This window comes from Lissotriton helveticus, chromosome 1_2, assembly GCF_964261635.1.
Source record: "Lissotriton helveticus chromosome 1_2, aLisHel1.1, whole genome shotgun sequence".
In the NCBI taxonomy this organism is placed as follows: Eukaryota; Metazoa; Chordata; class Amphibia; order Caudata; family Salamandridae; genus Lissotriton; species Lissotriton helveticus.
Genome location: NC_136058.1, coordinates 184,999,553 through 185,014,201, shown reverse-complemented (window position 1 = coordinate 185,014,201; position 14,649 = coordinate 184,999,553). Strand labels below are relative to the sequence as shown.

Sequence of the window (14,649 nt, the reverse complement as noted above, 5' to 3'; positions counted from 1 at the left end):
CTGGGGAGGTGGGAGAGGCTTGTCCGCGCCGCCTCTCCCTCCCAGTGCACCCCACGCCGTCTCCTGGCGCTGACATTCGTGAGGCCGGACCAGGCGATGATAGAGGGGGGGGGGGGGGTCGGAGGCATAAGCAAGACATCCCCCCCCGTGGCCTGCAAGGCGCCAGAAGAGGAGGATGGGAAGACCAGTACATTCCGGGCCACCCACCCCACGACCTCTCCGGCCGATGGCGGCCAGCCGGGCCCCGCCCTGCACGTGTCGAGGTCTCGTCTTCCGGATGGGCGTAACCGTGGACCTGTTGCACTTCGGGAGCTTCCGGAATGGGGGTAGGTATCTGCTGACTTGTATCTATCTTATGTTACCGTTATTGGGCGTGGCGGGCGGTGGGACAGACATGTTTGGAGCAGTGAGGGGCGGCGGAGCCTAGCTACCTCGTGGCTGCCGTGATGTCAAGCTTGGCTTCTCTCACCACTTTCATGTTTCTTATTGCGGGCTATTTCTAACGTTTCTTATTTCTAGCGAAGTAAAAAAAAACTCATCAGTGGCCTACTGATTTTGCTCGATTTCTTTTTCCTTCCTTTTCTAGTGTGTTTCGTGCTAAAGTTTCTGTTAACAGGATACCGTGATTACTTCGTATTTTACATATGTCCTTTTTTATTAGGGGCGCCCTCCGGTTGAGCCAGATGATCTAACTCTAATAAATGGTTCGGGTGGAACTAGTTTACCAATCAGTGGGGAGTAGATAGGCATGACAGATTACAACGGGGGACAAAGGTCCGCATTACCTACCCTTCACTACTTGCAAAGACTAGACAGAATATTTCTATTCCACGTTATTTGCAAACAGAGAATACCTCGAAAGAACTATTCCTTGAACAATAAATGTCCAGACAATCAATCAATCAGTGGGGAGAAAAACAGGCATGACGGATTACAACGGGGGACAAAAGTCCGCATTACCTACCCTTCACTATCTGCAAAGGGAGACAGAATATTCCTATTCTTCCCCGTTTGTAGACAGCGAATGTCTCAAAGAGCAACAGAGCAACCAATCAATCAGTGGGGAGAAAAACAGGCATGACGGATTACAACGGGGGACAAAAGTCCGCATTACCTATCCTTCACTATTTGCAAAGAGAGAGGAACGTTCCTATTCGTCGCTGTTTGCAAACAGAGAATGTCTCAAAAAGAACCAATACTTCAAGTAGCAACCAAGGATAAATGAACCAATCAATGAACAATACCAGTATTTAAATGCCGATTATCAGACGTAAAGACGTCCTACTTAACCTTACCCGGACCGGACCGTGTGGACAGTTCTTCGCCTTCCCTTTCCAGCGCCCGATCGTTCTCTTACTCCATGTTTTTACCGCAGCATTCCTGTGGGATCCCAGTCAGGACAGTAGGTCGCTTGAGAGAGGTCCGTTCGGAAATTGGTGAAGTTCATTCAATCGGCAGCCGGACGAGGGCCCTCTCAAGGCAGGTATACTCCAATCGTTCAGATGTTCACCCCATCGTCTGGACCTCTCTTACCGGACCTTATGTCGCTGATGGGCCCGCGTTGGGACGCCAATTGAGGAAAAACAGCCCAAATTACAACCAATGCCCAGGCTGCTGGCACAAGACGCCTCTTAGTTCCCATTTTGAACAGTTACCAAATAAAGAGACGGGCGCTGGAAGCGGGAGTGCAAGAACAGGTTTTTATTTCTCATGAGGAGAGCCTGTCATTTCGGACACGCGCACAATGTCTTCAAGAGGTGCTCTAACAAGTTTCTCTGAGGCTCCGTCTTTTATACACAGGTTTATGATGCACAAACATTCCTTATTGCAATAAAGAAACTTTGAAGTACGAAAAGGCACGTTTGGAATCCCAGCTTCAGGCCTATTCCCACACCAGTCGTTCGGATGTCGTTTCCCCTCCCAAATGTAACATGTGATTGTAATCTTGCAGCCGGACATTCCAACAGGACACGAGGGCAGGAGGGGGTGGTCAGATCTAAGGTTGGGCAGGCGATAAGATCGGGCACTTCGGTTGGTGTATCACGTTTTGCTATGCGGGGCCAGGGGGGGTACATCCATGAGGGCTTTGTTTTATGACTTGGGACCGGGTCGAGAAGCCAGGTGTAGCCGGGGGGGGGGGGGTCATCAGAAGAGGGGAAGGGTGTTCCTGGGAGGAATGCAGGGGGTGTCGGTCAGGCAGGGGTGTCACTTTTAGAGCAGGGTCGCGCAGAGGGAGAGGGTTTTATGGCTTATGCATGATAGAGCGGGGGTGTTCAACGGGGGGGCGTGCTGGGGATTTAACAAACAGGCAGAGAGGCCTTGGTGCCTAAAATGGCTGTCATGTACGTGCGTGCATGGGCCTATGCTGGCGGGATGATGCGGTCAATGCTTCGCGGTATTCGTTCTGCTTACGGCGAGGGGTATGGTGAACACAAATGAACGCCGCTTATGTACATATACATTGTCATTGTCCGGTGGTGCAACAGTTCTGGGGGGGGTACGGTCCAAAAGATGAGTAGATCCCTGGGTAAGCCTCTTATGCCATCACCAAGGGAATGCATCCTCAACATGTGGGGGGCGAATGATTTGACAGACCACGAACTTCAGTGGACGGCGCTGGGGTTTCTGTTGGCTAAACGCTCCATTGCAATGAGGCGGGGCTCCCCGGAAGTGCCGCTGGTGGTGGGCTGGGTGGCCGAAATGGACCGCTGCATGATTGCTGAGAAGACTGTTTATAAAATTAGAGGCTGCCCTAAGAAGTGGGACTCAAAGTGGGGACACTGGAACAGATACCGGGGCGAACTTTGTGATTCGCCTACTACTGAACTGGCTCTGTCTTGTGCTGGACCCCTGGGTCGAATGTAGCGCTGATTTACATTTTATTTGCTTTTTGTATTGCCCTATGAAGGTGTAATGGTGATGTGACTAACTCTTTGACTCTGTTTTTCTTTTTCCTCAATAAAATCTTATGTTAAAAAAAAAAGAATGGCTGAGCTACTGTATATCAGAGCCTCCGATGGCCTTTGACTCATCGCGGTTTTGTGAATAGCCACATTGGGGGTTTAGACATGCTGTAATTTAATTAATTAAGGGGCTTATTTAAAGTTTGGAAGGCTGTTCTCGGTTCCGTCAGAGCAGCGGATGGATGAATTGTGCTGCTCTGGTGAAATACAGCCTCTCGGCAGCTCTTGTGAAGATTTTACGAGTAGGCACCATACTCAGAGTTCAGAAACTCGTACTTTACTTTTGAAAAACAAAAGACTAATGGCATTGACACCACAGAGTGTGGGGGTCATATTTATTTTATCCTAGTGAGAACCGACAGAACAGGAAAGAATGACGGCAGAACATCCTCTCAATAAATGCGGGTGGTCTGACGTCTATTGCTGGACAATACAATAGTGCCAGTCAATGGTTTCAACCAGGAGTGACAGCAGAAACATGGCTGTTCTCCCAACTCAAAGTAGGGCAGGCAGATGGATAGTTTGGCCTACCATACCCCCCAAACTATAAACAGGAACCTACATCTTTATTACCTCCTGTACTCTCCTGTCAGGCCGTTACTACCTCAGTGGTTCACATTTATTAAAATATGTAAACAACACATGCTACTGTATTGGGAGATACATGAACAAAATACTAACAGGAAAAAGCATAGGACTTACTTGAATAGCTCAACTTCATCCTCCCCAAAAGGCCTGCCTTCTTCCTCTCCAAACATACTGAGGTATGATGCTTTCATGTAAACGTACGTAGCCTGTAGGAAGAACACAGTTTCCAATTGTTCTTTGAGTATCAAGCCATTGGAATAGACATGTTAAAAATTAGAATTTTTAGGTCCGCTCTTGGACTCTTGCTAACCATTATTTTATAAATTTTACAGAAAACTGCCCTTTACCCATGCATACCAAAACCCACTCAACACTCTCTTAATGTCAGTGACCTGGTAACAGATTTCAACCTACCCTACCTCTCCCTTGAGGAAACACACCAGGTGCCCACCTTCCTACTTTCACATCACTCCCTTAATGATCAGTTTCTAAACCATGTAGATAACCCTGAGGCACATTTTCCTTCATTCCTGCACCAGGAGAACATAATCATGTGCCTTTCATTCCTTCAGCTTAGGCCATGACCTCTCATTCGTGATTTCCAGTCTTCCTGTCTACATTTGTGTTCTGCTGCAGCCCACCTAAAACACTACAAGCATTTCCAACTCTTAATTACTTTCTAGAATCCCGGGTAACTTCGACATCTCATTCTTGGACAAGTCTATATACAGCAAGGCTTGTTTTCCCAAAGCTTACCCAACTCACAGAGTCTCTGATATCATTTCTGCACACAACTTCTCTAGCGTAAGACCCTGCCATTTAATAAAGGCCACTGTCCGGACATCTTTATTTACAGAAATATCATGAATTTTCTCCTTGGCCACTTGCTCAAACTTCTTTACTTCTACTGCCCCAATGGAAAAGTTCTTTCACTGCCTTACCTTTTTCCAATCTAAGAATATTTTCCTGTAGGTGCAATATCCCATGAGAAACAGGCTATCTGAGGACTACTCATGCAAAATCCTGCTCTTTATGCAAAACAACTGCTCCACCGAAACTACCAAACCACTGCTGGGGTAATAGATTTACCCCAGAGAGCCATTTGCACCATCCTGCAGGCTGTTCTATCAGGGTACATACTTGACATTCTCCATTGGCTCTCTAGGGGGTCTACAGCCCCTTTATACCTTTCCATGTTCTTCTGTGAACCAGTTAGAAACTATTTGACATGTGTCTTAATTCAGCACTCTACCATAGCAGCCAACCGATGAAACAATGTCAAGTGGGAGGAATTGATGGGTAATACCAGGTCCTCCATGGAAGCATCAATCACACGCGACTAGGTTCACCCAGACTTGTAGGAAATTATCACTGGTGAACCTGGTCCACTTCCAGGTTGCTGACTTCCAGTTAAGAGGCTTCGGAGATATTGGCTTCGCTGATGATGGTCAGTTGATAAAATACAGGTCAGACCAAGAGAGCAAAAACTCAGCTCCATATTTCCTATCCCAAATTAAACCATCTACTCTAACTGAGGGCTGGATTACTGACACAGACCATGCACATGCTGTGTGGATTTCAGGAAATCAATCCTTCACTGTCTTGATATTTACCTTCTCCACACACATTAAAATAACCCATTACATTCACCCAGTTCACCATGTCTATGTAATTCTTGTGAAATCTAGTTAGGAGCCCTAATGGGAAATAAGCCAGCTGCAAGGAAACCGAGACATTTGGTCTTCATGAGCACAACACCACCAGGCTTTGAAAATATGCCCTACTGTATCAGATGATGATGCTTGGTGATTTTTAGTTCAAAATCTTAGCAGGTTTTCGCTTCTCTCTTTGCTCTGAACATCTTGGGGATCTCAACTAAGAGGTTTCAGCTTCCTTCATTGCATTATATTTCTACGACGTCTACTCAGTGCAGTTCCTCATCATTACGGAGGTCACAAGTCAGGTGGTTCTTATAACTGGCTGAGCAACCATCAGTAAAAAAAAACCTTTCCATCCTTGTTCTGCCTGGGTGGCGTACTGGTCAATGATATGACACCATCATATGCTTGCAATTTCACCCTTTGCGTCCACTGGGGGAATTTCAATTCACTCCAAGGTGAACTGATAGGCTCGCTGCCACCTCCTGTACTTGTAGATAATAATAAAATAATAATCCATATTTGCAAAGTGCAAGTATATCACCCCTTAAGGTTTAAAGGCGCTGGGGGCCGTTGGGGATATTAAGTGAGCATTTGCCCTCAGTCACATGATACTGAGCTGAGTTGCGGTCTGTGACCCAGCCGTGAGCCCCGCGCTCCGGAGTCAGCCGCTGCGCCACATCTATCACCGTTAAAAATTTAAACCTTTCAATTACTCACTGGATTAGGCCAATTGTACCCTGGTCTGAGTCACAGCCTCTCTCAGTAAATACAATGCTTTATGGGTCCCTGTCCAAAGTCTTCCCTTCCTATACCAAAAAATGTCCATGATGTGTACAGTATCTTGGCTAGCTGTGAGCCCAGGCTGATACCCTTTCACAGGGTATCCCACTCTCTTCCTGTACCCCTTTTTGGCTCCTGTCTTTGAGGTTCTCAGTGCTTGTAGGTAACTGCAGGATCTCTCCAATGATTAGCTGGAGAAGAGAGGACATCCCAGGGCTGGAAACCTCTCTCTCCAATCCTCGAATACTTCTGTGCTCTGCCATTCTTGCAACTGAACCAACTGCACTTCATCACGGAGGGCTCGCTCTTACATGGATCCATTTGAGCAATGTAACCCACATGGCACTAAGCAGTGCCCTCGCACCAAATACGCAGACCACCATGAAGTGAGCCCACCTACTGCCTCTTCCACACAGTTGTTTTCAGAGGATAGGAGCCGCACTTCAGCCATGGCATGACACCACAAACTCAATCACCACCTGCAGCAAGTCTCTACTTGTGGGGATGAGCAGAGCACAGCTAGTCACTGGCTGTCCTCACTACATGCCCTTAGCAACAATTCATAAGCACAAACAGCATTTCAATAAAAGTAAAAAAAATATTAATAAATGGAAATTAAATAAAAACTGTCATAGCAGAGCTGAGACTAGAAGCCTCGGCAGACACCCAACTTGGTTACCTAGTGACACAAGCCTTTTAAAGGGCAGATATGTGCTGAAGTACCAAAACAGTGCCTCACAGATATGCTGCCGGCTGCAGTTTCATTACGGTTGAGGTAAATGGCGCAGAGCTACGGCACCTCTCTACTCCTGGGTCCTCAGCTATAAATGTGAGTCTAAATTTGGCAACTCACCCAGTTGGTAGGTTTTAAACTTTGCTTGCAACGTTAATCAAACCTGAGAAAGTCACCCTTCATGGAGGTGGTCGAAGGTTCCTCTCTTTGCCTGAAGCCCTCTTGAACCTGCCATGTCTGCTGATTCCCTGAAAATGACTGTCAATCCCAGGAATGGAAGGACTTCGGATTTTGAGGAATAGTGACCCTGCCTGCCTATTGGGAATTTTTACCTGCTGCCTCTCAGGGTAATATAATATGAATAAGCCTGAAACAGAAACCAGATCCTCCATGCTGGGGGCTGTAAAGCAAGATGATGTCCTAGGGATGAAACATACTAATAAGGAAAATCATCAACTTATCCAAAGAAGAATCATCACAGGGGGACAAGTGAGAACTATCAGTTCTAACATTAGCTGACCATCTAACAAAGGAATATCAGCACATTGTCTCATGATCCTGTTTCAATGTAAAGATGTCCTCATTAATGTTACCTAAAATAGTGACTATAATTTTGTGTAGGTAGACAATGCATACCTCATAGGTCTGAGAGAGCGCAAATCAAGAAAATTATAGAAGTGCACCATATTTACAAGCACGTTGTATTAGTTTAGTAAACATTTTATAAGAGTGTCGAATTTATAGAGTGAAAATACATAAGAGTGTTTAATTAAATAGAATACTTATATCTAGTGTGAAGAACTAATGTAGATGTTTGTAGAGATGTTAGAATGAGGTTGAAATCCCATGTTATGTGGCTGTTGTAAGGGAAAATGTAATTCTGCTAAACGTAGAAATGTGTAGGCCACATGGCAGTTCACATAGAGTACAAGATGCTGTTACACTCTTACACGATGGTGGATTTTGATGTTATTGTAATTCAAAGTATTATCGATCATAGAACTGACAAATATGTTTTATAGAAGTGTTTCATATAATCATTGTGTGTAATAAGTTAGAATACTGTTTAGAAGAAATTAAATGTTTTACAGAGTGCACAGGCCCGTTCATGTAATTCTAATAGGCCTGAATAGACAAAGTAATTTCTTTTGATCTGCATGTGCTCGTTAGAGAAAGGTCGTGTTAGGCACAAACTGTGGAGCCTGTTTGAATGGTTTACGACTTAGAAGATACGGTGGAGGCCGGAATTTAGGGCCCACAGTACAAGTGTCTGTTTGCAGGTGCGAGGAGGTTTTAATCAAGAGAGTGATGAATAGACTTTTGTTCAAGAGAGCCAGGCACAGGCCTGGAGGAGTCTTCAGGAATTTCCTGGGGGTACTGTCTTGCCGGAGAGGAGCCTGGGAAGCAAGGTCAACTCTAACGAAGGGTCCAGAGGAGTACCAGCATGGAACATACCAGAACCAACACCACGTGAGGGGCGTCTCTAAGGGGCGTCTCCAAAGGGCGTTCCTATTGTAAATGTGATTTTGTATTAGGGACAGCACCCCTGGGTGGAGTTAAGGCAGATGATCTGAGGAACCTAAGAGCGGATGGGTAGGCAGATAGGGAACTGCGAGACATCGTTTTTGCAACAAAGACTAAGAGAAGTGTGTGATCTTCTTAGGAAGTCACCACTGCTGACACCTTTTTAGGTTAAGATCCTGCTAAGTAGGGATGTCACTTAGTCTAGTGTAGGGACAGTCTAATCTGATTTTCTTCCTTTCTGTAAATGACTCATAAGCTACAGCTTGTGTCTATTCTTGCAACTTTGATGATTTTTTAATTGGTTTTGGTAATATTCTTCTGCCGACTAAGAGCATTTAGAAAATGTATGTTTGTATTGATACCCGTATATCTTTTGAACCTTATATTGAGATGTTTGTATCTTCAGTTAAGTTTGGCTTTGTAATAAACTTTTAAACTCATTAAGAGTAAGTGGTTCTTTAGAGTGGTGTAAATCCTTAACTGATTGACCTAGTAGTGGATTGCCTTTTACTCTATGACAGGTACCAACGGTTCAGTCGACCGGGGTTGGGATCTAGATCTATAACAATAGACCAGAAATCCCGCGTTAAAAGGGCCATGTCTTTAGTGGAAAACTAAATTCACTGGAAACACACTACCTATTACCAATTTTAGAATAAATCATCCTATAGAGCTTCCATCTCCATACAGAGCTGGGCCTGCCTACCTTAGACCAAGAGCTTTCTTTGCTTAGGAGATCCGCGTAGAAGTAGGCCATCTTCCACTGGCACTTGTACGTGAAGCACCACATCAGCTCCCAGTAGCACATATGATGGAACTGCTTCCAATGCTGCTGAGCTTCACAGCATTCTTCAAACCTGCGGATTGCCTGCAAGGAAGAACAATTGATTATTAATGCGGAAACAGCATCTCAATTGTTTTCCTAAATAAGTCTTTATTACATTTCAAAAAGCTATCCGCAAAATAAACAACTGTTTTAGTGAAGGTCAAAATATCGCAAACGACGTTTCTGAGCATGAACTATTTTCTATAAGGCATTAAATTGATAGTATGTCAATATTGATGAAATATGTGGTAAATACATTGCCATAGAACAAAACAATAAAAAAATAACAAAATATGGTCACAATAGTCAGCAGTACATCAAAGTCGCGATTGTGGATCACTACAGCAAAACATCCTCACATCTCCATCATCCGCCCCAGTGGACGACATCTATTTCAATCCCTCAACTCTACATTCCTACCCCCTTATCGACTCGAAAACCTTCTTAACCTTATTGTCTAGAGTCAAATCAGGATCCCCTATGGACATCTGCCCGCCCCATATCATGAAAGAAATTGGTCGAGCTATGCCCGACAGCATGCTATCCTTACTCAACGACTCTCTTATGTCAGGGACAGTACCTAGCAGCTTCAAACAGGCCTTACTGATTCCCCTTACCAAGAAGCCCGGCATCGACCCGCTTGACCTTGCGAACTACCGGCCCATATCACTGCTGCCTTTTCTGTCGAAAATGCTGGAGGCACATGTCACCAACTGCCTCTCTAACTTCGTGGAGGAAACAGAATACCTCCAACCCAACCAGGCGGGCTTCCGACCTGGTCACTCCACTGAAGCGGTAATATTAGCAGTCCAAAACACCCTGAGGTCCAACGCCGATAACAACCTTCATCAAGCCTTAGTACTCCTCGACTTATCCGCGGCATTCGACACGGTTGACTATTCCATTCTGGTCAACCGTGTCGAACAGGCGGGCCTCAGAGACTCTGCCTTAGCCTGGTTAAAATCGTTCATTTCCGAACGTACCCAATCGGTTCGCTTAGGCTCCTTTTCTGCCGCCAAGGTCAAGTCTTTCTGTGGGGTGCCCCAGGGCTCCTCACTATCCCCCTTGTTGTTCAACCTATACATGCGGCCCCTCCTCTTTGCCCTAAGTAAGCATAAAGTCACTGCATACAACTATGCAGATGACTTACAGCTTGTCTTTGTCCTCAACTCTCCTGACGCGGTGGAGGACTTCCAGGCCACCATGACCCTAATTCAGAGCTGGATGTCCTCAAACCACCTCAGACTAAACCCAGGGAAAACTGAGTTGATCCTGCCCGGCAAGAGCGAAATTAGTTGGAGCCCTAACTTCTGGCCATCGGACATGGGCCTCCCCCCTAAAAAATCTTCCACTGTGAAAAGCCTAGGGATAACCATCAACGAGGACCTCTCGCTAAAATCCCAAATTGGCACCGTGGTCTCCTCTGGATTTTTCCAATTAAGGAAAATCAGGAAAATCGCCCATTTCCTTACTCCCTCCGCCTTAATCCAGGTGGTCATGGCCCTGGTACTCTCCCATATTGACTTTTCCAACAGTTTATACCTAGGCCTACCCGCAGGACAACTCAAGAGACTTCAGTACCTGCAGAATCAGGCCGCCAGGCTGATCTGCAAAGTACCCAAATGGGAACCTATCAAACCAGGCCTCGAGAGTTTGCACTGGCTCCCCGTGGCTCAAAGAACCGAATTTAAAGCCGGATGCATTATCTTTAAGGCTCTGCAAGGCAAAGGACCTCTATTTATCAGACAGCTGATCGGTAGATACGTCCCCCCACGGAACCTAAGATCTGCCCACAAAGATCTTCTAGAAGTTCCTCGTTTCAAGAAAAAACGACAAGGCGGCAGCTGTTTTCACTTCCTTGCAGCCACCCTATGGAACTCCTTACCTCTTGCCCTCAGACAGAGTAGAGACCTTCTTGCCTTCAGAAAGGCTTTTAAAACACATCTTTTCATACAAGCTTACCCGAAATAACTCCTCCGCCAGACTCTCCTCCTGTTATGTTTTTTATCTTACCAGCGCCAAGAAGCCCTCGGGCGTACGCGCGCTTTATAAATTGCCAATAACATAACATAACATAACATAACATAACATAACAGCATCATGAGATAAGTGTGAAACAAGCCTATTACAACCGGTTACATTATAAGCGGATTGATCAGAATAGATCGTGAGAGGTTTTGACAGGGTCATGGCAAGGAAGAAGGTAAGGGAAAATGGGTAGCAAGGAATGTGCCTTTAATTGTAATGTTAATGGGCTTTTGGACAGAATCAAATGCTGGGCAGTCTTGACAGCAGTTTGACGTCTTAATCCTGATATACTCTTCTTGCAAGAGACGCACATTGTGGGGAATATGTCTTCATTTTTTGCTTGCTAGGGCATCTCTCAGGTGTTCCATTCTGGTTTTACTGGTAGATCTAGAGGCTTCTGATTTGCAAGAACTTACCCCTTAGCGTCACACAGAAATGGCAGAATAACTTAAGCAGATATGTAGTGACAAGGGGCTATTATAGGATGTCCAACTATCCCTGATTTGCGTATGTGCACCTTCTCCCATGACGAAGCGCTTCCTCCAATCTTTCTGTGCCCTTCTGACAGCTCCCCGCGGGGTAATGGATATTGGGGGGGGTGATTACAATGAGGCAACTGACTGGGCCCCGAGATGGATCAGGACAGACGGAGGTTCATACTGTGGTCGGCCTGTTCTTGCTATGTTCTTTGCTGCCCTGGGGATAACACATGCCTGGAGGGCCCTCTGCCCACAGGAGAGAAGCTTCAAAAAAGCCCACAAAACATTTTCCTTACTTGATTATTTCCTGATGCCCAATCGCGAGATGCATTGGGTGGGGCTCAAACCCTGGCACGGGGTCTGTTGGATCACTCAACCGTGGAATACTCTCGGACTTCAAGGACTTATTGTAGAAGCAGTTGACTCGTATTTAAGGGTAAACAAGGACTTGGCTACATTTCCTGGGATTTGCCGGCAGGCATTTAAAGCTAGACTGTGAGGGTATATGATTATTTAACAGATTGGTGCAGGATGCAAAAAGTAACAAGAGTTTGCAAAGCTAGAAGCTTGTATACTAGAACTTTATTCTCAAGACTTGGCTTCCCTCTCGTTAATTTTATATATACACACACAACCACACACACACACACACAACCACAAACACACACAGTTCTTCGATAGACACAACTGAATGAAGAAACAGCAGCACTGTTTGCCAATCAGAGTAGGATATACCAATGGGGCAACAAGGCCAGTAAAACCCTCCACTGGATATGCTGCCATACTGTTAGACAAGTCCTGATAGCTTTATATTAAATGAGGGGGATGTGAGGTCAGAGAGGACCTGAATATAGCCCAGGAGGTTGTGGCCTAGTACACAGTGGTATACTCACAGGCCCCACCACCACAGACAAATGAGTTGACAACTTTATAAGAGATCTCCCAATTAAACTACTTAGGATGGCAGGGAGGGAGCTTCTGGATGGAGACCTTATGGGTGAGAAGCTTAGTGCAGCTTTGCACCAATTTCAATTGTGAAACCCCCCACAACCAAATGGACTCCCAGATTCTTTTTAAATGTCAATTTCCAGACTCACTGATCCATTGCTTAGGCTGGTTCCAGGGTGATAAGAGAAGGGGAGACTACCAACACATGCGAATGGCTGGAGTCATTACCAAGCCCAACAGTCCACCTCACTGCTGCTCGTCTCTCTGATTAATGTAGAGGTAAAGATGATAGCCAAACCTCTTGCGAACTACTTATCCAAGCTGACTGTCTCTTTGGTTGGATAGCAACAGTCCGGCTTCATGCCCAAACGAGCCATCCAACACAATATTAGGCATGTTTATTAAACACTTGCCCTGGGGGGTAGACTGCGGGGGCCACCGGGATTTTTTTTTTTAACTTCAAAAAGGGCTTTGACTTAGTGGGTGGAACTGTTTGTTTTCCCTGCTGGAAAAGCTGACCTTTGGGTTCAAATTTAGTAAACATGTGAGATTGTTGTATACAGATTTATTAGCACAGGTAAAGATAGGAAGAGATGTCTCAGATATTTTTCCAATGGAGTATGGCCCTAGTTTGGCCTGTCCGCTATTCCCTTTACTTTTTTATATTGTGATTGAACAACTTTCTGAGTAGATCAAGGTGGATGCCTAGATAAAATGATTTTACCTCTGCACCAGGGGTAGCAGACAGAGGTGCGCTATACACACCAATGATGTCCAGGTATTTTTGAGGGATTCAGAGTGATCTGGTCCAAGAATACTGCAGATCCTAAACACATTTTAAAAATTCTTGGGACTCCATATTAAGAGAACTAAGGTGCTTATTTACAAGACCCTTGTACAGCCTCTGCGTCACTTTTTTTTTTACGCAGCAGCGCAACAGTGTGCAACACTGTACCATATCCACAAACTGATGTTTTGGCATCGGTTTGTAGAGCCTTGTGTCACATTATACCTGTGCCGAGTATAATATATGCAGGGTAAGTGTTCCCACGCAAAACAAATTCACTGCATCAGTCCACAACTTGACTGCATCAAAATCCTTACACTTGCTCAGACCAGGTGAAAGGATTGACACAGGACTTTTACAATGGGACTTGCCTTTGTGTTCTGGTGCATTGCTGGAGTTGCATCAGTTTTACGACCAACTCCAGCAATGCGTCACTTTTACGCCAACAGATGTGCCAGAATTTCTAACACATCTGTTAAATCCTTGCGCCATGGAGTCCTGTATTGTAAATACAACGCATTCATGGTGTCACAAGGACATTTGACACAGGTGCAAAGAAACTGACACATTAATGCCGATGCGTCAGTTTCTAGTAAATGAGGCCTTAAATCATCACTGTTTGCAATTGGTGAATCCCTTATAGACCTGGGTTGGGCAAAGGACTTCCAGATGGTCACAGGTGTAGGTGGGTATACATATTTAGGTCTATATGTTGCACAGAATGCCCAAAGAGCCTGGGAGAAAAACCCCATCTAGACAGGCTACGTCAAATTTTGGTCATTATTGGAACACTCCAGAGCTGATACAAGCAGAATTCTATGGTGTGCGTTGAATACTTTGCAGTGTGCCTAACTAAAGTGGCTCTAACTAACATATGAAAGCAGGGGAGTCAGAGTGATCTAAACTTTCAAGGGCTCTCGCTGGTTTTGTAAATAGCACTTTTCCATCATTATCAATGCAGCATTGGAATAGGCAAACTCTTCGGCTGGCATAGCATGTGTTAAGATACCCAAATTAGGACTGCACTTACTGAACTACTGAACAGCGAAATCAAATTGAAGTTTTTAGAATTTGGGTATCAGTTACTACTACCCAAGCCTTGCCCTATGGTACCCAAGGCACTACACTTGCACCCATGGCAGGCTTGTCTTCGTCCATTCACAAGTATATTTCAAATAATAAAGAAGTGGGAAATCTAAATTAAAAAGGAAAATGCAACTCTGAACAAGCATTGGAGAGGTCAATGAGCCTGGCTTTTTGTTAGGGAAAGTGTTTGGTAATAGTTGAGCTACTGTGTGTGATGCGCCCAGCAGCCCCAGAAAGAAAATGCCA

General features: G+C 45.2%; 1 protein-coding gene across 3 annotated transcripts in view; it reads right to left on the bottom strand.

Annotated features, from left to right (window-relative positions):
* TTC39A (tetratricopeptide repeat domain 39A) overlaps positions 1 to 14,649 on the bottom strand; it is a 648,505-nt gene that overhangs the window by 80,578 nt on the left and 553,278 nt on the right. For all 3 annotated transcript variants that reach the window (XM_078670870.1, XM_078670862.1, XM_078670878.1), the window contains 2 exons: positions 8,956 to 9,117; positions 3,666 to 3,757 (listed from right to left, as the gene is read on the bottom strand). In XM_078670870.1, coding sequence (XP_078526996.1) covers positions 3,666 to 3,757; positions 8,956 to 9,117 — 254 coding nt within the window. The remainder of the gene's footprint in view (positions 1 to 3,665; positions 3,758 to 8,955; positions 9,118 to 14,649) is intronic.